The 25,065-nt window shown below is 41.9% G+C and overlaps 1 protein-coding gene and 1 long non-coding RNA gene across 4 annotated transcripts in view; one reads left to right on the top strand and one right to left on the bottom strand.

The window, feature by feature from the left end:
• Positions 1-25,065, bottom strand: part of DOCK2 (dedicator of cytokinesis 2) — an 850,676-nt gene that overhangs the window by 773,278 nt on the left and 52,333 nt on the right. For 2 of the 3 annotated variants that reach the window (XM_056516504.1, XM_056516505.1), the window contains exons 3-5: positions 22,243-22,283; positions 16,949-17,004; positions 14,179-14,275 (exon numbers count right to left, since the gene is read on the bottom strand). In XM_056516504.1, coding sequence (XP_056372479.1) covers positions 14,179-14,275; positions 16,949-17,004; positions 22,243-22,283 — 194 coding nt within the window. The remainder of the gene's footprint in view (positions 1-14,178; positions 14,276-16,948; positions 17,005-22,242; positions 22,284-25,065) is intronic. The other variant, XM_056516506.1, reaches the window with a different exon arrangement.
• LOC130267173 (uncharacterized) overlaps positions 1-25,065 on the top strand; it is an 83,715-nt gene that overhangs the window by 18,534 nt on the left and 40,116 nt on the right. The window lies entirely within an intron of this gene.

The following is a 25,065-nucleotide window of genomic DNA, read 5'->3' as shown; positions in this document are numbered from 1 at the left end:
GCCTTCCTTTAATGTTTTAAAGCTGTACTGTCTCTTGGGCCTTTTTTATTCTAAGATAGATTTTATATATTTATGATCTCATCACGAGTAGATTGTTTACACTGATTACGTCATTATGCTGCACCCAGCACAACCACATCATTTGTTTTGGCACCATGACCTTCGTTTTAAAAGACATGTTCTCCACGTCATCGAATTATGTCTGTGTTCACATTGAGAAAGATACGGGACAGTATCAAAACGCATCTGTGATTCAACTCACACGCTGAATCTCTCTGCTCACAAAGCAGGAAGGTGGAGGCTGCTCTCAGAGAGAGAGAGAGCTGCAAGAGCTTGGCCAGCAGTCAAAGCAGAGAAGCAATGACTGCCAAGAGATGTAGTGGACATGTATTGGCTTAGAATAGAAATGTTGTGGGAGAGTTTGCCCAGTGTGCATCAAATTTGTGCAAAGAATTGGGGCTTCTTTTTTTTTTTTTTTTTTTAAGTCTCACTTGATAAATCCCTTGATTTCTCTAATTCATTCACCTAATTAATGAATTATGTAAATTTATGTGTCTATAAATTTGTTCTGCATTTTACCTTGATGTATTTTTTACAAGCATATGCTTGTTTTGCACCGCATCATCATACTGTCTTTCCATGGTGGGGGCAAGCTCTTTCTACATAGCCATGCTCACAATGTCTGTTTTTTAAGCGGCTCTAGACTTTGTGAGGCCTTAGTCGAAACTTAAACATGAAGCCCCCGCTAATACAAGATATACAAGCGATAATAAAAATGAACTATAAAAACACCTGGTTTAGCATTGCAGACTCTAAAGGATTAATGCTAGAGATCAGCCCAATCGGCGATGTCCAGCATTAGCTGGCAGCAACCGGGACCTACCGGGCAGTGGCGTTGCGACCGGGGTGCGGGGGGTGCGGCCCGCACCGGGTGACACCATCCTGATGGGGTGACACCAGGTACGCCGCCGGTCCTCAGTTGCGCTGCCTGTCTCCATACTAGCAGCCCCCCACTTGCGCTGCCTCTGTAAGAGCATTCCCCCCCCCCCGTCCTCACTTGTTGCGTCTCCGTACTAGCACCCCCCCCCCCCCCCGTCACCTGCACAGTGAACTGGCCTGCGCCCCCACGTCTTCTGTTGCGCCGGTCCGACGTCCCTCCGCAGGGCCGGCGCAGGAGGACGTGACGTCACTCGCAGAGCGACCGGAGAGAAGGAGCGCTGCGCTGGATGGGTGAGTGAGTGTCTGTCTCTCTCTGTTTGTGTGTCTCTGTCTGTGTGTGTGTGTGTGACTGTGAGTGTGTGTCTCTCTGTGTGTGTGACTGTGAGTGTGTGTCTCTCTGTGTGTGTGACTGTGAGTGTGTGTCTCTCTGTGTGTGTGACTGTGAGTGTGTGTCTCTCTGTGTGTGTGACTGTGAGTGTGTGTCTGTGTGTGTGTGTGACTATGAGTGTGTGTCTCTCTGTGTGTGTGACTGTGAGTGTGTGTCTCTCTGTGTGTGTGACTGTGAGTGTGTGTCTGTGTGTGTGACTGTGAGTGTGTGTCTCTCTGTGTGTGTGACTGTGAGTGTGTGTCTCTCTGTGTGTGTGACTGTGAGTGTCTGTGTGTGTGACTGTGTGTGGCTCTCTGTCTGTGTGTGACTTTCTGTCTTTGTGTGACTGTGTGTGTGTGACTGTGTGTCGCTCTGTGAGTGTGTGTGTGTGTGTGTCTCTCTATCTGTGTGTGTGTGTCTCTGTGTTGTGTGTGTGTTTTTTTTTTTTTGTGTGTGGGGGGGGGGGGGGGAACCAGCGATCTAATGTGGGGAAACTTTGACCTATTGTGGGGAACATGCAAGGGAACCTGCGGCCTAATGGGGGGGAAACTACTACCAAATGTGGGGAATCTATGCTACCTAATGTGGGGAAACTGCTACCTAATGTTGGAAAATTGCTACCTAATGTGTGAAGGCTGCTACATAATGTGGGAAAACTGCTATCTAATGTGGGGATTCTGTGCTACCTAATGTGGGGAAACTTCTACCTAATGTGTGGAATCTGTGCTACCTAATGTGTGGAATTTGTGCTACCTTATGTGTGGAATTTGTGCTACTTAATGTGGGGAAATTACTACCTAATGTGGGGTAACTGGTACCAAATGTGGGGAATCTATGCTACCTAATGTGGGGAACTGCTACCTACCTAATGTGGAGAACTGCTACCTACCTAATGTGGGGGAACTGCTACCTACCTTAAGTGGGGGAACTGCTGCCTACCTAATGCTCCTCCCCCCCCTGGCAGTAGCACCCTCATCATCCACCAGCAACCCCCCCCAGCAGCAGCACCTACATCAGCAGATCCTGATGGTGGATGATGGGGGTGCTCCTGCCAGGAGGATGATCCTGCCGATGGACGATGGGGGTGATACTGCCAGGGGGGATGGCCAGTAGCACCCTCATCATCCTCCAGCAACACCTCCCCAGTACTAGCACCCCCATCATCAACTAGCAACACCACCAGATTTATATTCAGAGGGTACAGTATGTGGCAGATTTATATTCAGAGAGCACAGTGTGTGGCGGTATATTCAGAGGGTACAGTATGTGGCAGATTTATATTAAGAGGGTACAGTGTGTGGCGGTATATTCAGAGGGTACAGTGTGTGGCGGTATATTCAGAGGGTACCGTATGTGGCAGATTTATATTCAGAGTGTACAGTATGTGTTGGTATTCAGAATGTACAGTGTGTGGTAGTATTATATTCAGTGGGTATAGTGTATGGAAGGTTTATAATCAAAGAGTATAGTGTATAGTAATATTATATTTAGAGGATACAGTGTCTGGCAGGTTTCTAATAATTATTGTTTTCATATAAAGGATGAGAATGCGCTGACATAGTGAGGAGACATCTGGGCGTCAAATTCTACAGACAGAAGTTTTAGCTGGACCAGGCGGTATGTACCATCTGAATTAGATAAGGGAAGACTATAGAGAAGACGTCACCTGTAGTCACTGATGTCATTGTACATTCTCCTCACTATGTCCTATCAGAGCTGTAGTCACTTGTCAGTTCTACAGTTATGATGAGTGAAACTACAACTCCCAGCATAACCTCACCACTGCATAAAGGGGTACTCTACTGGAAAAAACATTTTTTTATCAACTGGTGCTACAAAGTTAAACAGATTTATAAATTACTTCTACTTAAAAATCTTAATCCTTCCAGTACTTATTAGCTGCTGTATAAGTGATTCACAGGAAGTTCTTTTCCTTTTTAATTTATTTTCTGTCTGACCACAGTGCTCTGTGCTGACACCTCTGTCCATGTCAAGAACTGTCCATAGTAGGAGCAAATCCCCATTGCAAACCTCTCCTGCTCTGGACAGTTCCTAACATGGACAGACAGAGCACTGTGGACAGACTGGAAAGAACTACACAACTTCCTGTGGAGAATACAACAGCTTATATAAGTACTGTAAGGATTAAGATTTTAAATAGAACTAATTTAAAAATCTGTTTAACTTTCTGGCACCAGTTGATATAAAAGTAAATGTTTTCCAGTGGAGTACCCCTTTAAGTAATTCTGGGAGCTGTATATTTAAATGGTGAAAACTTCTTTAACACTTTCCCATTCTGTGGCAACTGGTATATCTGATTATTATACTGGAATTTCTCACAATGCACTACAACAGTGGTGTCTGTCACAACAGGCTAAAAACTTACTGAGGGGGGGGGGTAGGTATGGGGGGTGACACCATTTTCTACCGCACCAGGTGACACCAACCCTAGCAACGCCACTGCTCAGGTGGAAGGAATTAAAGGCAAAGGGGGCATGAACCAGATTTAGGGAGGTGTATCCGGTTCAATGGAATATCCAGGGGAAAACAAATGTCGACAAATCGACTGGTGCCAGAAGGTTATACAGATTTGTAAATTACTTCTGTGTAAAAAAAATTATCCTCCACTTCTTTTCAGCTGCTGTATGCTCCGGAGGAAGTTGTGTAGTTCTTTCCAGACTGACCACAGTGCTCTCTGCTGCAACCTCTGTCCGTGTCAGAAAATGTCAAGAGTAGGAGAGGTTTGTTATGGGATTTGTTCCTGCTCTGGACAGTTCCTGACACAGACAGAGGTGTCAGCAGAGAGCACTGTGGTCAGACTGGAAAGAACTACACAACTTCCTCTGGGACATACAGCAGCTGATAAGAAGTGGAGGATAATTTTTTTTATATAGAAGTTATACAAACCTGTATAACTTTCTGGCACCAGTTGATTTGAAAACAAGTTGGCAGAGAGGGCATGAGTCAGGCTCAAGGGGTATGAATATGAGACTGAAAGGGTGTGAATCAGGCTCATATCCCCCCTAAACCTGACATTCAAACCCCTTTTTGAAACAAAGTTCCCACCCATCTAACCCTAGAGCACAAAAAATGTGCGCCCCTAGTGCAGTATGGACAAAGTATGCTCAGGTGCAATAAAATTCAGTTCCCAGATAGCATTGCGCTGTTGGTACAACACTATAATGAGCCTTCAAAATTACTGTTGGGTCAACAGCCTCTGATTCCCCAGCTAATGTTGTTCTAAAGCAGTCAAAATACAGTAAAATCATTCACTCCATGAAAAATGAAAAAGGATCTTGGATTCTGCCCTTCTGCCATATAATGCCACAGATGCAGATTGGGTTTGAAAACTTGCTTTTATTTACAGCACATTAACGTGTTTCGAGTCTGTACGAGACTGTTCGTCACATGCACTATCCAAGATCCATTTTTATCGATGGGGTGAATGATTCTACTGCACACATCTGACTATGCAGAGAAAAATGGAGAAAGTCAACCAAATAGTAAAACCAAAAACGTGTATAGGTAGCTGCAACCTGACAATAGGGACAAAAGTATTACTGCCAGACGAGTACTAATGTGAAAAAGGTTGTGTATCCAATACAACCTGTGAACAATGTATAAAGTGAGGTAACATTTTCCTCAAGTCTGGGCTTGATTGTCACCATTAAATGGGTGTATATAAAATATATGTAAAAAATGATGTAGATCCAGTGAACTAATAAAAAAAAAAAATTATTACAATGATAGTGCTTGTGGTGTCCTTTGTATGGCCCTACATTGGGCTCCACGATAAGCAAGGTAGTGAATGTATAAAAAATTCATACAATGAAATAAAATAAAATAAAACAGACATAATATACAGGGTAAAAAGTGCTGGTATCCCAGTGTGGCAAATAGTCAGTAGAGCTTAAAGATGTATGCACGGAGATCATGCCTTGTATGGTTGATTACAAATAGTCTGAGTAGCAATGTCTCTGTACAGCTCGTATGTGGTCAGGATACGGCATGCTGCAGCATGTTGGTAAGGGATTAAAATCAATGCGCCCTGCGGCGCTGGGGTTTTCTTGTGTGTATCCCACTCTCAGTGGCGTTGCGACCCGGGTGCGGGGGGTGCGGCCCGCACCGGGTGACACCAACCTAATGGGGTGACACCAAGACGCTCCTCAGCACCCACAACCCCTCCCCAGCTACACTGACACCACCCTATGTGCCCGACCGGCCTCCCATCCGTCAGCACCCCCCCCCCTTTCAGTGCGCCCGTCCGTCATCACGCCCCCCCTCACCTTCACCAGTACTGTGCCCGGCCTCCGCTCCCACGTCTGCGCCGGCCTGACGTCACACCGCATGGCCGCGCAGGGGGACGTTAGTTACGTCACTCGCATTGCGCCCGGTGAGAAGGATCGCTGCGCTGGATGGGTGAGTGTGTATGTCTGTCTCTATCTATGTTTGTGTGTGTGTGACTCTGTGTGTCTGTGTGTGACTCTGTGTGTGACTCTGTGTGTGTGTGTGTCTGTGTGTGTGACTCTGTGTGTGACTCTGTGTGTGACTCTGTGTGTGTGTGACTGTGTGACTCTGTGTGTCTGTCTGTGAGTGTGTGTCTCTCTGACTGTGTGTGTTTGTGTGTGTGTCTCTCTGTGTTGTATGTGTTTTTTTTTGTGTGTGTGCATGTGTGTGTGTGTGTGTGTGGGGAGACTTTGACGCATTGTGGGGAATCTGCAAGGGAACCTGCGGCCTAATGTGGGGAGTCGATGCTACCTAATGTGGGGAGTATATGCTACCTAATGTGGGGAGTCTATGCTACCTAATGTGGGGAGTCTATGCTACCTAATGTGCGGAGTCTATGCTACCTAATGTGCGGAGTCTATGCTAGCTAATGTGGGGAATCTGTGCTACCGAATGTGGGGAAACTGCTACCTAATGTGGGGAAATTGCTACCTAATGTGGGGTAACTGGTACCTACCTAATGTGGGGAAACTGGTACCAAATGTGGGGAATCTATGCTACCTAATGTGGGGAAACTGCAACCTACCTAATGTGGGGGAACTGCTGCCTACCTAATGCTCCCCCCCTGGCAGTAGCACCCTCATCATCCGCCAGCAACTACCCCTCCCAGCAGCAGCACCTCCATCAGCAGATCCTGATGGTGGATGATGGCGGTGCTCCTGCCAGGAGGATGATCCTGCCGATGGATGATGGGGGTGATACTGGCAGGGGGGATGGCCATTAGCACCCTCATCATCCTTCAGCAACACCCTCCCCCAGTAGTAGCACCCCGATCATCCACTAGCAACACCACCAATACCCCCCTCCCATGGTAATAGCATCAGCTAACGGATGTTGAGGGGTGTTACTGCGGTTGTGGTATTATATTCAGAGGGTGCACTGTATGGCAACGTTATATTCAGAGGGCGCAGTTTGTGGTAGTATTATTAGAGATGAGCGAACTTACAGTAAATTCGATTCGTCACGAACTTCTCGGCTCAGCAGTTGATGACTTATCCTGCGTAAATTAGTTCAGCCTTCAGGTGCTCCGGTGGGCTGGAAAAGGTGGATACATTCATAGGAAAGATTCTCCTAGGACAATATCCACCTTTTCCAGCCCACGGGAGCACCTGAAAGCTGAACTAACTTATGCAGGAAAAGCCATCAACTGCTGAGCCGAGAAGTTTGTGACGAGTTGAATTTACTGTAGTTTGCTCATCTCTAAGTATTATATTCAGAGGACGCAGTGGGTGGTAGTAATATATTCAGAGTGTACAGTATGTGATAGTATTATATTCAGGGGTACAGTATGTGGCAGATTTATATTCAGAGTGTACAGTATGTGTTGGTATTATATTCAGAATGTACAGTGTGTGGTATTATTATATTCAGTGGGTATGGTGTATGGAAGGTTTATAATCAAAGAGTGTAGTGTATAGTAGTATTATATTTAGAGGATACAGTGTCTGGCAGGTTTATAATAATTATTGTTTTCATATAGAGGATGAGAATGCGCTGACATAGTGAGGAGACGTCTGGGCGTCACATTCTACAGACAGAAGTTTTAGCTGGACCAGGCGGTATGTACCATCTGAATTAGATAAGGAAAGACTATAGAGAAGACGTCACCTGTAATCACTGATATCATTGTGTATTCTCCTCACTATAGAGAAGACGTCACCTGTAGTCACTGATATCATTGTACATTCTCCTCACTATAGAGAAGACGTCACCTGTAGTCACTGATATCATTGTGTATTCTCCTCACTATAGAGAAGACGTCACCTGTAGTCACTGATATCATTGTGTATTCTCCTCACTATAGAGAAGACGTCACCTGTAGTCACTGATATTGTGTATTCTCCTCACTATAGAGAAGACGTCACCTGTAGTCACTGATATCATTGTGTATTCTCCTCACTATAGAGAAGACGTCACCTGTAGTCACTGATATCATTGTACATTCTCCTCTCTGTGTCCTATCAGAGCTGTAGTCGCTTGTCAGTTCTACAGTTATGGTCAGTGAAACTACAACTCCCAGCATAACCTCACCACTGCTCAAAGGGGTACTCTACTGGAAAACATTTCTTTTAATCAACTGGTGCTACAAAGTTAGACAGATTTGTAAATTACTTCTATTTAAAAATCTTAATCCTTCCAGTACTTATTAGCTGCTGTATAAGCGATTCACAGGAAGTTATTTTCTTTTTTAATTTCTTTTCTGTCTGACCACAGTGCTCTGTACTGACACCTCTGTCCATGCCAAGAACTGTCCATAGTAGGAGCAAATCCCCATAGCAAACCTATCCTGCTCTGGACAGTTCCTGACATGGACAGAGGTGTCAGCAAAATAGCACTGTGGTCAGATTGGAAAGAACTACACAACTTCCTGTGGAGCATACACCAAGCTTATAAGTACTGTAAGTATTAAGATTTTAATAGAATTAATTTAAAAATCTGTTTAACTTTCTGGCACCAGTTGATATAAAAGTAAATGTTTTCCAGTGGAGTACCCCTTTATGTAATTCTGGGAGCTGTATATTTAATGGTGAAAACTTCTTTAACACTTTCCCAATCTGTGGCAACTGGTATATCTGATTATTATACTGGAATTTCTCACAATGCGCTACAACAGTGGTGTCTGTCACAACAGGCCTAAAAACTTACTGGGGGAGGGGGGAGGTATGGGTGACACCATTTTCTACCGCATCGGGTGACACCAACCCTAGCAACGCCACTGCTACCGGGTATGATGCACGCTCAGCTGCTGAGCGTGTGTCATACAGCGGGTGCCTGTAGTGGGCGTAAATATACGTCCATTTGCGGGAAAGGGTTAACCATATACTGTAAGTCACTGTGTAACCCTGTGACATTAATGTAAAGCGTTAATATACATATTAATGTCACAGAACAGGGCTAATATACAGTGATGTCACAACAAGGTTATACTATCCTGCATGGCGCATAGTAACACTTTGCGCTCAGGCAGCACGCACCGCTGCGAGTGCATTGTTCCCTTCGCCCGGCTAGACTGGGATTCACATCGCGGGACGCGCCCGCATGCAAATCCCAGCCCGTCACTTACCACGTTCCCCTGCTGCCTCCTCTGCTGCTTCTCAGCGTGCGTCAGAGCTTTAAGATTTAAAGGGCCAGTACACCCATAATTATGTTTCACACCTGACACTACTCTATAAGTCCCTGCAACTCCCATACTTCCCTGCCAGATCTTTAATGCCCCTAGCCTGAGATTAAGCATTCCATATTGCCTGTTTGCCTTACCCGTGTATCCAGACCTTCCCGCTACATTATTTGACTCTGCACCTTTGCGCCTGCCTTGACCTTCTGCTACGTTTGAATACGCTACTGGCTTATCCTTGTGTACCTCGCCTTGCCCAACTAACTGTGTGGCCCAGCCGTGTTGGGGGTAGCGACCTGAGTGCCTTGCGGCGGGCTCAGGTGAAGACCAGCGCACCTTAGACTCCACTCCCCAATATGGTCCGAGTCATCAGCCACACAGGTTAGAGGATCCACATCCAGCTCCGTAACAGGCATATATACATAATACTGCTATATATAAATATATATATATATATATATATATATATATATATCTTACAGTGGGGTAAAAAATGTATTTAGTCAGCCACCAATTGTGCAAGTTCTCTCACTTAAAAAGATGAGAGAGGCCTGTACTTTTTTACTTAACTATGAGAGACATAAACAGAAAAAAATACATAAAATCACATTGTTCTGATTTTTAAAGAATATATTTGCAAATTATGGTGGAAAATAAGTATTTGGTCAATAACAAAAGTTAATCTCAATACTTTGTTATATACCCTTTGTTGACATTGACAGAGGTCAAACGTTTTTCTGTAAGTCTTCACAAGGTTTTCACACACTGTTGCTGGTATTTTGTCCCATTCCTCCGTTGCAGATCTCTTTAGAGCAGTGATGTATGGGGCTGTCGTTGAGCAACATGAACTTTCAACTTCCTCCAATGGTTTTTAATGGGGTTGAGATCTGGAGACATGCTAGGCCACTCTAGGACCTTGAAATGCTTCTTACAAAGCCACTCCTCGTTGCCCGGGCGGTGTGTTTGGGACATTGTCATGCTAAAAGACCCAGCCATGTTTCATCTCAATGCCCATTGCTGATGTGAAGGAGGTTTTCACTTAAAATTTCACGATACATGGCCCCATTCATCCTTTCCTTTACACGGATCAGTTGTCCTGGTCCTTTTGCAGAAAAACAGCCCAATGCTGGATGTTTCCACAGTAGGTATGGTGATCTTTGGATGCAATTCAGCATTCTTTCTCCTCCAAACAGGATGAGCTGAGTTTCTAACCAAAAAGTTCTACTTTGATTTCATCTGACCATATGACATTCTCCCTACACTCTTCTGGATCATTCAAATGCTCTCTAGCAAACTTCCGATGGGCCAAGACATGTACTGGCTTAAGCAGGGGGACAATGTCTGGCACAGTCATGATTTGAGTCCCTGGCTCTCTGCAGGTCATTCACTAGGTCCCCCGTGTGGGATTTTTTGTTCACTGTTCTTGTGATCATTTTGACACCACGGGGTGAGATCTTGCGTGAGCCCCAGATCGAGGGAGATTATCAGTGGTCTTGTATGTCTTCATTTTCTAATAATTGCTCCCACAATTGATTTCTTCACACCAAGCTGCTTGCCTATTGCAGATTCAGTCTTCCCAGCCTGGTGCAGATCTACAATTTTGTTTCTGGTGTCCTTCGACAGCTCTTTGGTCTTGGCCAAAGTGAAGTTTGGAGTGTGACTGTTTGAGGTTGTGGACAGGTGTCTTTTATACTGATAACAAGTTCAAAAGAGGGGCCATTAATACAGGAAAGAGGAGACTCTTAAAGAAGAAGTTACAGGTCTGTGAGAGCCAGATATCTTGCTTGTTTGTAGGTGATCAAATACTTATTTTCCACCAAAATTTGAAAATTAATTATTTAAAAATCAGACAATGTGATTTTATGGATTTTTTTCATTGTGTCTCATATAGTTGAGGTATACCTATGATGAAAATAAACAGGCCTCTCTCATCTTTTTAAGTGCGAAAACTTGCACAATGGTGGCTGACTTAATACTTTTTTTGCCCCACTGCGTGTGTATATATATATATATATATATAATATATACACACACAGCACATATATATATAGATATATATATATATTTTTTTATACACATAATACTGCTATATATATGTGTACATATATATTTTAGGCCAGCGAGGACAGTGACATAATACTGCAGGGCACATACACCCACTGCCTGGCTTCTATATATATATATATATAAACAACATCAGGTGGGGCTTGCAGCTTGCCTCCTCCTCCCATTGCATGTGTGCTCAGTCACGCTGGAGGGTATCTGGGAGGAAGTTGTGAGTCGACCGAATGCTGCCGTAATTGCCCACTGGCCCCTAGGACTAGCGTAGGTCTCGCACCATCTTGAGAAACCTTGGCGTTGGTGTGCGGGCTCTAGTGTGTCCTTCATATAAGGATACACTGGCGAATGTCTCAATTTTAACATCAGTGTTGAGGATAGCCAATGTCATTGTATACATCTACCACAGTAGTGCACCCATATTCCTGTATTGTATATATATATATATATATATATGTATAGCAGCCAGGACAGTGGATACAGTAAAGCACATCAGCATTATGTCATTGTATACCAATGTCTGTGCTGTGTCCTCTGAACTGGCTAGACCATATTACATATATTATACACGTAGTGTAGGCCAGAAAGGGCCGAGGGCACAGCACAGTAATGGGTATACAGTGACATAATACAGCTGGGCTATATACATCAACTGTGCTGTACCCACTGCCCTGGTTACTATATATATATATATATATATATATATATATACACACACACACACACACACACACACACATTTATGTAGTAGCCAGGGCAGTGGGTACAGCACAGTTGATGTATATAGCCCAGCTGTATTATGTCACTGTATACCAATGACTGTGCTGTGCCCTGTGGCTGGCCCATACTGCATATACTATATATATATATATATATATATATATATATATATATATATGCAAGACAGGGCAGAGGGCACAAAACAGTCTTTGGCATACAATGAGTGACTGACATTGTTTCATGAATGCAGCCTGAGCCAGGCCCTTGGGACTTAACTACTGACCTGCTTTTTACACTGATGGCCGCAGCTGCAGGTCGGAGACTGCTAGACTGGGCGGAGCTCTGCATGGACTGGAGATACAGAGCCGCAGGGGCTGTGAGATGGTGTCTCTCTCTGCCGTTTCTCTTCAGCACTGTGGTGAGACAGGGACAGGCAGACAAGGACTAATAAGCTGCAGATTCTTCGGCACGCCACCAGCCCCATCAGCCCCTTCTCTTAAAGTGGCAGCAGGGGCTGGTCGGGCGCAGCACTGAGGCCCGCAGGAAATGTTTTATGTTTTAAACGTCACTCCCAGCGGTCAGGCCGGAGAGCGGGAAGTTACGGCGGAGAGAGCCCTGAGCAAGGCCCCCACTAGCGCGAAGCCTTACGTGGCCTAAATGGCGTAATGTTAGAGCCGCTTCTGTTATCATATATACCACTTGCTGCCACAGAGAACACTATGACCCCCAGCATAACCTAAATACTAGGCATAGCCATACCATAATTCTGGTATACTCTAGATAGAGAAGACTACAACTACCAACATGATACAATCACTGGATATGCCTATAATATAACAAAACTCTTTTCTTAATACAGAATCTTACAGTTACCAACACAACACAACCTGAGATCATCATTGGTTTTTGACTCTGCATCCAAGGGGATCTATCACCTTGGGATCTATCACTATATATATATATATATATATATATATATATATATATATATATATATTTTTTTTTTTTTTTTTTATATATATATTTTTATTAAACATTTTCACAATAAACAGAAACAGAAAAGCATTTAAGGAAAATACAAATACAAAAATGTTGGTGCATCGGATGAAAATATACAATCTGTAGATGACGCCCACATACAAGTGTATAGCAGCTCCCAAAATCAGAACTCCCTATCCTACCCTCCTCCCCCACCCCCGAAGCATCCTTTGCAGCAGGAGGACACCCAATATAATCCATGGGTGACCCCCCCTGAGCAGTCTAGTATGTATTATATTTCGGTTACACCGAAGATTCCAGCCCACTGAGAATCACACCAATGGCATGGAGCAAGATGTAATAAGAGCAAGTTAGGAACACCCTGCGACTCCCAAGGGATCTAGTACAGGAGCGACAAAGCTCTTAAACATCAGGATCACCATATATTTTAGTTAGGCTTCCCCTTTAAAGCGCTCATCCAGGATAAACAGAACAAATTTCTTTCAAAAAATGCTCCCCATCTGTCTGCAGATTGGGTGTGGTATTACAACTTGACTACTTTCATTTCAATGGAACTGAGCTGCACAACCACACCCAACCTGGAGACAGAAAGCGGTTTTGGAAAGAAATTAACTCTGTTTTTCTATTCCTGGATAACCCCTTTAAATATTTAGGTTTTCTTGCAGGATTGCTCTATCTATAATGTGATTCCCCCCTTCCTGTAAGTAGTATGTAGGTCCCCATATAGGTAGTTTCCTGCCACCCCCCCCCCCCCTGTATATAGGTGGTTCCCCTCCTCCCATGTAGGTAGCTCCCCTGTGCATATAGGGGTACAGAATATCACAGTCACTTGCCCTCTCAGTATGTTCAGTGTATGCTCTGGGACCTTTCCAGGTATATACACCAAATTAGGTTAACAACCTTCATCTGAGCAGTACTTTTTATATGTTGTTACTGATGAAATTTAAAGAACTTTTGTAATATAGTTTTTTTTAATAAAAAAATAAAAAAAAATCCTGAAAATCCCACCATTAGAGGTCCCCATACCTACTGGGACACTAACCAGTTTCTGCAGCAGCATAAGGCTTGTAATGCTGCATAAGCAGACTTAACTATCACCTCCCACCACCACAAGGAAGGCCATGCCCCCTACCGCTGAAAGGATTTTTAACATTGTGAGATAATGAACGCAGGTATTTTTATAATAAATATAGATGACAGGGACATAAATTAGATGTACATGGTCAGGATTGGGTACTGAGTAATAATGTTTTCTCTTGTGGGATCTGACAGGTTCGCTTAATACATGCGTCCCATCCCAAAGATCATGGGGGGTTAGATCTGTGGATAGAGGATGAGTTAACTTTTGCTAGAGTTCTCCTTTAAAAAACTTCCATGAAAAAAAAACCCAGTAAAATAAGGTTAGATAACCACAGCATATGACCACTCCTGTATATATTTTATTTAGTTCACAATACCAATCAATATTTCTTACCGTGTATAACTGTTTCCAAATGTTTCCCCATTCGCGTAAGGTAGTTGTAACTTCACGCACCAAAGGAATCTCAGCAGGAACTATGTTTTCTGTATTTCTGAAAGAGAATACCATAATATATACAACAAGCATTTCAAAAGAATTATGCAGGAGTGTAACTATATTGAAAAATTAAATATAAATTGTTCAAGTTACACATAAATAACTCCGTTCACAGTATCTTACTTTAACTCTCTCCTGTCTCAAGTATGACAAATACATATCATAGGAGGCCAGACAATTTCTCCTTCTCTTTGGCCTATTACTGGTTTATATTAACTGATGAAGCATCCATGCAAAATGCGTGGGATACTGAGGTGCCACTATTATGCTATATGTATCCTTTTATACTATTCTTGTATGAGATGCATAATTTTTAGGTATACAGTTATGTTATATTATTGTTAATTTGTAGTAAAATGTAGTGAAATGTGGTCCATTTCAGCATATCTATATTCCTTACATTTATGTATATGTATATATATATATATATATATATATATATATATATATATATATTTGGGCCTCACTGTGGGGTTTTATTAGCATATCTTCATTGGCTAGGGCATATAGGTATATATGATACTCGTGTTTTCAGTGTCCTTAACGTCTTTTTCTTTCTGTGACTTTTACTGTCCTGAGACAAGACACAGGAAGTGACAAGCAGGACTCTGCACATGCTCCTGGCATTTCAATCAGCCTGCTGTGTGAGCTGGGGGCATGTCACAGAGCCTCCATGCACAGAGCAGCAAGTTATCAGCTCTAAAGGGTAAAGAAGGAAGTTCCCACATGAGATGTGAGGACAAGCAAGATAATGTCCTAAAACTACAGGAAGTGTGAGCAACATATACAATGGGAACTAGGAGCCATAAAAGGATGAAAACTAGCATTTAAAGGGGTATTCCATGCAAAAACTTTTTTTTATATATCAACTGACTCCGGAAAATTAAACAGATTTGTATATTACTTCTATTAAAAAATCTTAATCCTTCCAATAGTAATTAGCTTCTGAAGTTTTCTGTCTAACTGCTCAATGATGATGTCACGTCCCAGGACCTGTGCATGATGGGAAAATATCCCCATAGGAGCTGCACAGCTCCTGGGATGTGAGTCATCAGAAAGCAGTTAGACCGAAAACAGCAACTCAACTTCAGAAGCTAATAACTATTGGAAGGATTAAGATTTTTTAATAGAAGTAATTTACAAATCTGTTTAACTTTCCGGAGCCAGTTGATATATAAAAAAAGTTTTGGCCTGGAATACCCCTTTAAGGTTTAGCACAAGGTAAAGAGTAAGTCTGGAGGATTTTTTTTCTTTATCTTGTGACAGGTACACTGGAAATGGATTTTAACAACATTGATCTACAAACATTCTCACACCTCCACTCTCCAATCTGTGAAATGATATAATAAAGTAGCACTTGAGTAGAAGTGTGCTTACTCAAGCACTGCTCCAATGATATCAATGAATATGAATAAAATATATACTTTAGGCCAGGCATAGGCAACCTTCGGCACTACAGATGTTTTGGACTACATCTTCCACGATGCTCTTACAGACAAAATGCTGACAAAGCATTATGGGAGTTGTAGTCCGAAATATCTGTGGTGCCAAAGGTTGCCTATGCCTGCTTTAGACACTTCAAGTTTTGGTATTTATGTTGACTTTTGCCTTGAAGATCTTTTTCATTTTGGGATCCTTAGATTGCCTTGATCTATCTTATTTGTGTGCACTGGTTTAGGTGGAGGACATTTTTTTTTGTGGCAGTTTAGGATTACATAGCATACAAATTACTGTGTTAGGTCTTTATTTTTTATTTTTGCAGCATTGCTTTTTTTCTATATGTTTTTTTAGATTTTAGAATGTTGAATTCTGAAAAAAAACTAAAAACTGTTCCATGAATTCATCAAATTATGTATTTCCAGATACCTAATATGTACATTTTTTACATATGCGAAAATATGTTTTTTTTATACTAAATCCATTTGTTGCAGACTTTTTTAAGTGTAACTTTTAGTTTTTTTTATTACATATTTAATTTGATATATTACTCTTTGGGAGAGATTTATCAAAACTTGTGCACAGAAAAGTTGACCAGTTGCCCATAGCAACCAATCAGATTGCTTCTTTTATTTTTTCAAAGGCCTCTGGAAAATGAAAGAAGTGATCTGATTGGTTGGGCAACTTGTCAACTTTTCCTCTGCACAGGGTTTGATAAATTTCCCCCTTTGCGTTTAGGTGTGTAACTGGAATTCATAAAGCGCCACAACTAAAGGAGATGGGTCCCCACTACCCAATTACAGGTAACTAGAATAGCAGCATAAGTAGCAATAATTAAAGGTATGTATAATACTGCCATATCTCAAAATACCCACACAGCACTGTTAGATTGTAGGTTGGTCACCACAAGTTGGTGACTTTCTGCTAAGATTGGAGGATTCTCTAAAAACGGAGCAGTTAGTGACAGTTCAAATTCTTAGAACAGGAGGCATAAACTCCCCTCAATTGTAGTAACCCAAAAAAAAACATTGGTGCAGACTAAAAACCTACACTGCCACACATTAAAAGACTGTGGGTGGCAGTTAAGGGGTTAACTCTCTATATACATTTGTCTTCAGTTATTTATATAACATAATCAAGTTGCACAAAAAAATAGTCTTAAAAAAAGAAAAAATCTCCAATTCCCGGGAGAGATCATGACTCAACATAGAAAAGTAAAAATCAAGCATACCTCTTCTTTTGGATTGTAGCTTCCTTGATATGGATGAAGGATTTAGGAAATATCCCCTGTAGGATATAAGAGCAGCACTGAATTATGTAAACCGTAGATATACATTACAGTCTATTAGCCAAATATGATCTTATTTTTGAAAGCCTGTGCATCAAAAGGCATATGCTCTGTCTCTTTGTTACCCAACAATGAACATAGCTTTATTATTTAAAAGGGATACTCCCATGGAAAACATGTTTTTTTTTTTTAAATCAACTTGTGCCAGAATGTTAAACAGATTTGTAAATTACTTCTATTTAAAAATCTTAATCCTTCCAGTACTTTTCAGCTTCTATTTGCTCCACAGGAAGCTATTTTCTTTTTTAATTTCCATTTTGTCTGACCACAGTGCTCTCTGGTGACACTTCTGTTCATTTTAGGAACTTTCTTGAGCAGGAGAGGTTTGCTAAAATGGACAGTCAGCAGAGAGCACTGTGGTCAGACAAAAAGGAAATTCAAAACTTCCTGTGGAGCAACTAGAAACTGATAAGTACTGGAAGGATTAAGATTTTTAAATAGAAGTAATTTACAAATCTGTTTAACTTTCTGGCACCAGTTGATAAAAAAAATGTTTTCCAGTGGAGTACCCCTTTAACCTTATAGCCTCCTCTGCTGTGTGTATGTGTAAAACAGATTTAGAGTATATCTCAGCAAGTTAAACTTAATATGACAAATACATATAAAGAAGGAGCGCACTGACTCAACATATCACAAGATTGTTCAGCAAGTGCCTAAGGCTGGGTTCACACCACGTTCTTGCAATACAGTTCCCATATACATTTTCAATGTGAAAACCGTACGGAACAGTATTGAAAACTGCATGCATTGGCTCTCCATTGAAAACTGTATGCCAAAAGATGCATCCGGTTGTGTCCATTTTGCATCCTGTACGGTTTTGTCAGTTTTTTTTTCCCGTACCCAAAACCGTAGCCTACCACTGTTTTTGGTCCGGGTGAAAAACCGTATTGAAATGTATACTTTATTTTTTTAACCCCTTTAGGACGCAGCCCTTTTTCACCTTAAGGACTGATTGTTTTTTCGTGACATATTCTACTTTATTTTGGTGCTAAATTTTCGGCATGCTTTTTTGGTGAAAAATCCCCAAATTTCATGAAAATTTAGCATTTTTCTAACTTTGAAGCTCTCTGCTTGTAAGGAAAATGGATATTCACAATAAATTTTATTTTTCTTCACAAACACAATATGTCCACTTTATGTTGGCATCATAAAATTGACATATTTTTGCTTTTAGAAAAAATTTGAGGGCTTCAAAGTAGAGCAGCAATTTTAAAAAAATTGCCAAATCTGAAGGGACAGATGTTACAGAACTACAACTCCCAGCATGCCTGGGCAGTCCAGGCATGCTGAGAGTTGTAGTTTGGCAACATCTGGAGGGCTACCGTTTGGGCACCACTGTAACAGTGATCTCCAAACTGTGACCCTCCAGATGTTGTAAAACTACAACTCCCAGCATGCCAAGACAGCCTTTGGCTGTCTGGGCATGCTGGGAGTTGCAGTTTGGCCTTTCTAGTGGTTGCCACAGTAAAGATCACTTTACTTTCACTTTCAATTCCCCCCCCACTGTAGTTTCCCTACCTGACCCAGGATCCAGCAGTCTCCAGCGACGATCGGGGATCTCCAGGCATCTTCTCCTGCAGGTACCGGCCTCCATCTTCTTCCCACGATCCCCTCGACATCCAGGGGAGGGCAGAACAGGGGGGTTGCCTCTGTCCTGCTCTGCCATTGGTTAGAATCAGTTCTGACCAATGGCAGGGGATAGGAGGAGATTGCAGCTCTGCGACCTCACTCCTAGCCCTCAAGATGATCGGGGCTGTCCCTGACAGCTCCGATCATCGCTATTTTCTGGGTGATCGGGTCACCATAGACCCGATCAGCCCGGAATAGCAGAAAATCGCATGTCTGTATTGACATGCGATTTTCTGCGAGCGCCGACATGGGGAGGTCTCAGGACCCCCCTGGGCGATGTGCCGGGGTGCCTGCTGAATGATTTCAGCAGGCATCCCGATCAGGTCCCCAAACGGCTAGCGGCGGGGACCGGAATTCCCACGGCGTATGCATACGCCCCACGTCCTTAAGGACTCGGGATACAGGGCGTATGCATACGCCCGGCGTCCTGAACAGGTTAAACATGGGAGTCAATGGGAACCATACAGAACCATATGTTCTTGACTTTGCACAGTTTATTTCTTGGAATTTCAATTAAATTGCAACCGGAAAATCAGTTTTCAAACCGTATACGGATTAATTTGTGCACACGTTTTGATACAGTTTAGTCAGGTTTTGAGGAATCCGTTTTTTATCAAAAACCTGATACGGTAACTGTATTGTAAAAACATGGTGTGAACCCAGCCTAATTCACTTAGTCTATTCTTAGGCTGCTCTTACACTGTGCAGTTTTGTTGCAGTAGCATGTGTTCTTCATTTTAGCTAATTCATTATGCTCCACAGCTGGTTTTGGCTTCAAAGCTGCAAAAACTGTAGCAAATTCTGCACAAATTCTGTTCAACATAGGTTGCTCAATGGAATTACAGTGGACTTTTACCGTAATTCTGTGTTCTCAAAACACAATTCTGCTGAAATTCAAACCCCCATTGACCTAAATGGGATTTTGACGTGGAATTACGCAAAATTAACCCCTCAACGTCCCAGAACGTAAATGTACATTGTGATATCCTGTACCAGGATGTACAATTATGCCCTATACATGACTCAAGCACTGTCACGGTGATCGCTTCATTTGCGGAAGGTCCCGGCTGCTATCAGCAGGAAGGGACCCGCTGGTAATGGCAGACATCAGCAATTGTATTGATGTCCACCATTAACCCCTCAGATGCTGTGATCAATACAGATCATGATATCTGTGGCAGTGAGGGTGTTCTAATTTATGATCAGATCGCAAGCGGCACAGTGCAGTGGAGTCCGATTATCCAAGATGGCGGATGGAGGCCCCTTCACCTGCTTTGGCCATCACCCCTGGAAGGCAGACCAGAGAAGAAGATTGCTGATAATACTGATCAGTGCTATGCCTATGCATAGCACTGAACAGTATTAGCAAACTGATGATTGCTATAAATAGTCCCCTATGGGGACATAAGAAGTGTAAAGAAATATATATTTTTTTTTAAATGCCAAAATTGCTGCTTTTTTGTCGCATCACATTCCAATTTTTTTTTTTTTATAAAAAGCATAAATGCAAAAGTGGTACTGATAAGAAGTACAGATTATGGCACAAAAAATTAGCCCTCATTCATCCCCGTATACGGAAAAATTAGAAAGTTAAATAGGGCAATTTTAAACATACTTATATTGTAAAAAAAAAAGTCATGTATGAAATTGCTGAATAAGAAGATAAGATAATGTTAAAAGTAGGCAAAAGAACAAAGACATCAGATTGTGAAGGACTGGTGAACAGTATAAGGTTTCCTTCAAACAGTGGGGAAGATAAATAAAACTGTCTGCACCAGAAAATCTAAATAATAGTTTACATAACTTGCACCACATTTTTAGACACTTTTTAGAGGCTTTTGCCCTTTGCCCAAAAAGAGGAATGACTTAGTGAAAAAGGGTGAGGGCGTGGTTTCAATGTACACTAAATTCACTAAAATTAGCAAAATATTCCAACAAGTTTTCATCAAATACCAATTAAGAGCGGTGTGGTGTTATGCACTTGAAATGCATTGGGGGGGGGGGAGCTGCAGTCTGAGTCTATGCCTTGCTATATTTTTATACAAACATGAAGCAAAAAAAAAGGAACAAGAGTTTGTGAGTTTGCTTCAGACCAGAACTGGATTCATTACTTATTCTTGTTGTACTACTGCCTGCCATGCTTGGCTGATACGCTGGTGAGCTGGTTCCTTTTTCTATACAGTCTAAATGGCAGCCCCATTTGTGCTTTTCTTGGGCTGATTGGCATGGTGTCAGTGTGTTCAGCCACAAGAAACAGGGCTGTTAGCCCTATGCCATTCATTGTATAGTGGTGGCACCAGGTGACTGAAACTCTGCACTTTTCAAAGTGAATGGGAACGGAGCTGCAGTTTCCCCAGGCCACCAATACACAAGGGTGCAGGGAATTCAGTATGTAGTACAAGGTAATGAACAGCTGATCCAGAAGATAGGCCATCAAATGTTTCCGCCTAGGAACCCCCTTTCATTATTGGTGGTGTCTTCATTGACTATCATTTTGCACAGGTGTTTTCCCATTTGTATTTTATTTTTTATTTTTTTATAAAACATAAGACTAAGGGGGTTAAGTTTCCCCTGGAGGTGGCCATGCATTATTCCACTGGCTACCATATACAAAGTCGTTCTCCTCCAGTGTGAAAGAACAAACAGCAGCCAAAAACAGCAATGTAAAGTAAGTACAAAGCTTTTTCACAGTTGAAAACGAGGATCAAAAATTATATAAAATGGATATAGTCTCAAAGTACTGGAAAAACCCTTTAAGTGTGAGTAAATATTGATTTTGTGCTAAGAATATATTAAATAACGAAATCAATTGCAAAATGCAGTTTTAGGGTGCGTTCACACGTACAGGATCCTGCGCAGATTTGATGCGCAGGATTTGTAACTGCAGATTAGAAGCTGTGCTCAGTCATTTAGTTTACATTGAAATCTGCAGCAGAAAATCCTGCGCATCAAATCTGCGTACGTGTGAACGTACCCTTAAAATGTAACTGTCATTTATATAAACTTTTGACATGTTGTCCAGATATGTTAAACGTTTAGATCGGAAAGAGTCTCAGTCCTGAGACCTGCTACAATTTTGAGTTTTAACCAGGTGAATTTTGTGGTAGTGCGCTTCACTCCCCAGAAGGATTCCCAATCTGACTGATGTGCTTAAAAGACTATATGGGAGTGCATCTGCTGGATAGGGGAAGCACGCTACACTTCACTCAGCTATAACTCACGTTTGCAGCATGTCTCAGGACTGAGACTCAGTGTGATCTAAACTTTTGACCTGTGTGGACGACATGTCAATGGATTATATAAATGACAGTAATGCTCTAAATTACAAATAAACTATTGTTAATTAACAAGGAGAATAATTGCGGAGAATGAATCATTGATACCAGAAGGTAAAATATAATTAAACTCTGCAAACACAGTTCATTTATTTGTCTTGTATTAACACAGAAATGAAAATAAATCCCTGCAATCCTTTCACCACATTCAGTCATGTTCTCTACAAGGAGAGTAATAAATCAAATTAAAGATAGGAAGCAATTTCATCTTACCACATGCATCCTCTGTTTCACCAGATATCCTCTGTACCAGCCTAAGAATAAAAAAACACATTATATTCACACTGTAAATCACATTATCGACCATCCAATGAAGTTCATCTGTTTATCATATCTGAAGGTGAATTGGCTTGGAAATATTTGAAGGTGTAGGTTACTATATTTATAATGAGAAAATGGTTCAGATTACTGAGTACTGCAGGTGGCTAAGGCTTGGGTTATGTTTATGTGCTTCCATCCCTTTAATGTAGGGTCAACAGAAGGAATAAAAAAGGGGCGGCAAGATGGTGTATTATTTGCCCACTTAGACCTCATTCCTGACAGTCTATCACCAAGGTATCTGACTACGGTATGTTAAAGTGGACCTGGCAGCAGGTTTTTAGGGTATGTAGTAAAGGCCCAACTGTATAGGACGTTGACCCTTAATCTACACATCTCATTAGTTAATTGACCCCTCCAGCACAGAGGAAAAGATATGCAAATTAGACTTTGGAGCCCACTGGACATTCTCCTCGGCTGCTAGATAACAGGGAGCGATTGGGATTACAGTGCAGCCTAGTGCTTGTCAATCAGAGGGGTAGATGAGGTGACCAACGCACAGAGAGGAGGGAACAACTAGTGAAGTAGCCAAACGGTGCTGGGCTATAGCAAATGAAGATTATGACCAGTGGGCTCCAAAGCCTAATTTGCATATCTTTTTAAGTTTAATATCTTGGTGCTAAAGGGGTCAAGTAACTGAGAGGTTTTCACCTGGCACTGTAGTAGCCCTTTAAGTGTCCTTTATAGTTTGCTGCCAGTGAATGAAAGCACTGCCTGAATGTTTACATCCAAAGGTTTAAAAACCTGTCCTAAAAAACACTTTTTACAGCTGAGGGTATACTACTAAAACATATCTATCTTCAATGTATAGAGCTTGCATGCCAAGCTGATATGTTTTATCTACAATATAGCAAACTATGGACAAGGTCATGACAAGGTTTCAGCCTTTTTGATCGGTGGGTTCTAGATCAATTATCTCCAAGCTGAAACAAAACTACAACTCCTAGTATGTCCCGAGAGCCATCAGTAGTGAAGACCAGCAATATCTTAATCTAAGCTCTGTGCCATGTGCTGAATAGTGAAAGCCATACTCTAAGAGCCCCTATCTCCGACTATCTATTGATACATTGTACACTATAGCTACCTCACTCCCATTCAGCTACATGAGATAGGCTACATGCCTTCTGATTTATGGCACATGATTTTGATATACAGTACTCAATATACACCCTGTTCCAAATTATTATGCCAATTGTATGTTACTAAGATTAAATATTTTTTTTTTTTAGTTTAACGCATGGATGGCATTGTGTCTCAGGGCTCTTTTGATCACTGAAAACAATCTTGGACACCTGTGATAATTAGATTGCCAGGTGAGCCCGATTTAAAGGAAAAACTACTAATGGTGGGTGTTCCACATTATTAAGCAGATCACCATTTTCAAGCAACATGGGGGAGAATAAGGATCTCTCTGCTGCCGAAAAGAGTGAAATAGTTCAATGCCTTGGACGAGGTATGAAAACATTAGATATTTCATGAAAACTTAAGTGTGATCATCGCACTATTAAGAGATTTGTGGCTGATTCAGATCACAGAGACAAACAACCTTGGGGATGCAACTCCCCTCAGGGTAAACCCTGAATAGAGACCCTCTCTGGTCTAAAACTTGACTTTTAATTTTACAAATAATAACTATATTAACGTGCTCAAAATTGCCCACTAGGTGGCAGTGTGTGATTTAAAATTACAATCCCGTATTCATTTGTTTTATTTTTGTGGTATATTATGCTTGGATGTATCTGACCACGGGGCTCTGTATACAGTGCTCTGCTCGAATGCCGTCTATAGACTTAGCATCTCAGAGCTCCGTGGTCCATCCATATATTACTGCCGGGATTGAGCTAAAATCTGTTCTCCTCTATATCAACGTTTTGCCGGTGAGACCCGGCTTTTTCAAGAGTCTGAGGTGGGTGTTCCACATTATTAAGCAGATCACCATTTTCAAGCAATATGGGGGAGAATAAGGATCTCTCTGTTGCCGAAAAGAGTGAAATAGTTCAATGCCTTGGACGAGGTATGAAAACATTAGATATTTCATGAAAACTTAAGTGTGATCTTCGCACTATTAAGAGATTTGTGGCTGATTCAGAGCACAGACAGGGTTGTGAAGATAAAGGCACATTGAGGAAGATTTCTGCCTGATCCATGCATCGGATCAAGAGAGCAGCTGCTAAAATACCAATACACAGCAGCAAACAGATTTTTGAAGCTGCTGGTGCCTCTGGAGTCCTACAGACATCAAGGTGTACAGTCCTCCGGACTGTGGAACTGTGGATAAACCTTCTATTCGGCCACCACTAACCAATGCTCACAAGCAGAAACTGCTGTATTGGGCAGAAAAATACATAAAGACTAATATTAAAACAGTCCTGTTCAGTGATGAGTGCCGTGCTACCCTGGATGGTCCAGGTGGATGGAGTAGTGGATGGTTAGTGGACGCTCGGCAACCCTGTTCCAACAAGGCTGAGACGTCAGCAAGGCGGTGGCGGAGTCATGTTTAGGGCCGGAATCATGGAAAGAGAGCTGGTTGGCTCCTTTAGGGTCCTAAAATGTATAAAGATTACCTCTGCAAAGTATGTGGAGTTCCTGACTGACCACTTTCTTCCCTGGTACAGAAGGAAGATATATGCTTTCCATAAAAAAATCATCTTCATGCATGACAATGCACCATCTCATGATGCAAAGAATACTTCTGCATCAATGGCTGCTATGAGTATA

This window comes from Hyla sarda, chromosome 4 (assembly GCF_029499605.1).
Source record: "Hyla sarda isolate aHylSar1 chromosome 4, aHylSar1.hap1, whole genome shotgun sequence".
NCBI classification, from domain to species: Eukaryota; Metazoa; Chordata; class Amphibia; order Anura; family Hylidae; genus Hyla; species Hyla sarda.
This window is presented reverse-complemented; position numbering and strand designations above follow the sequence as displayed.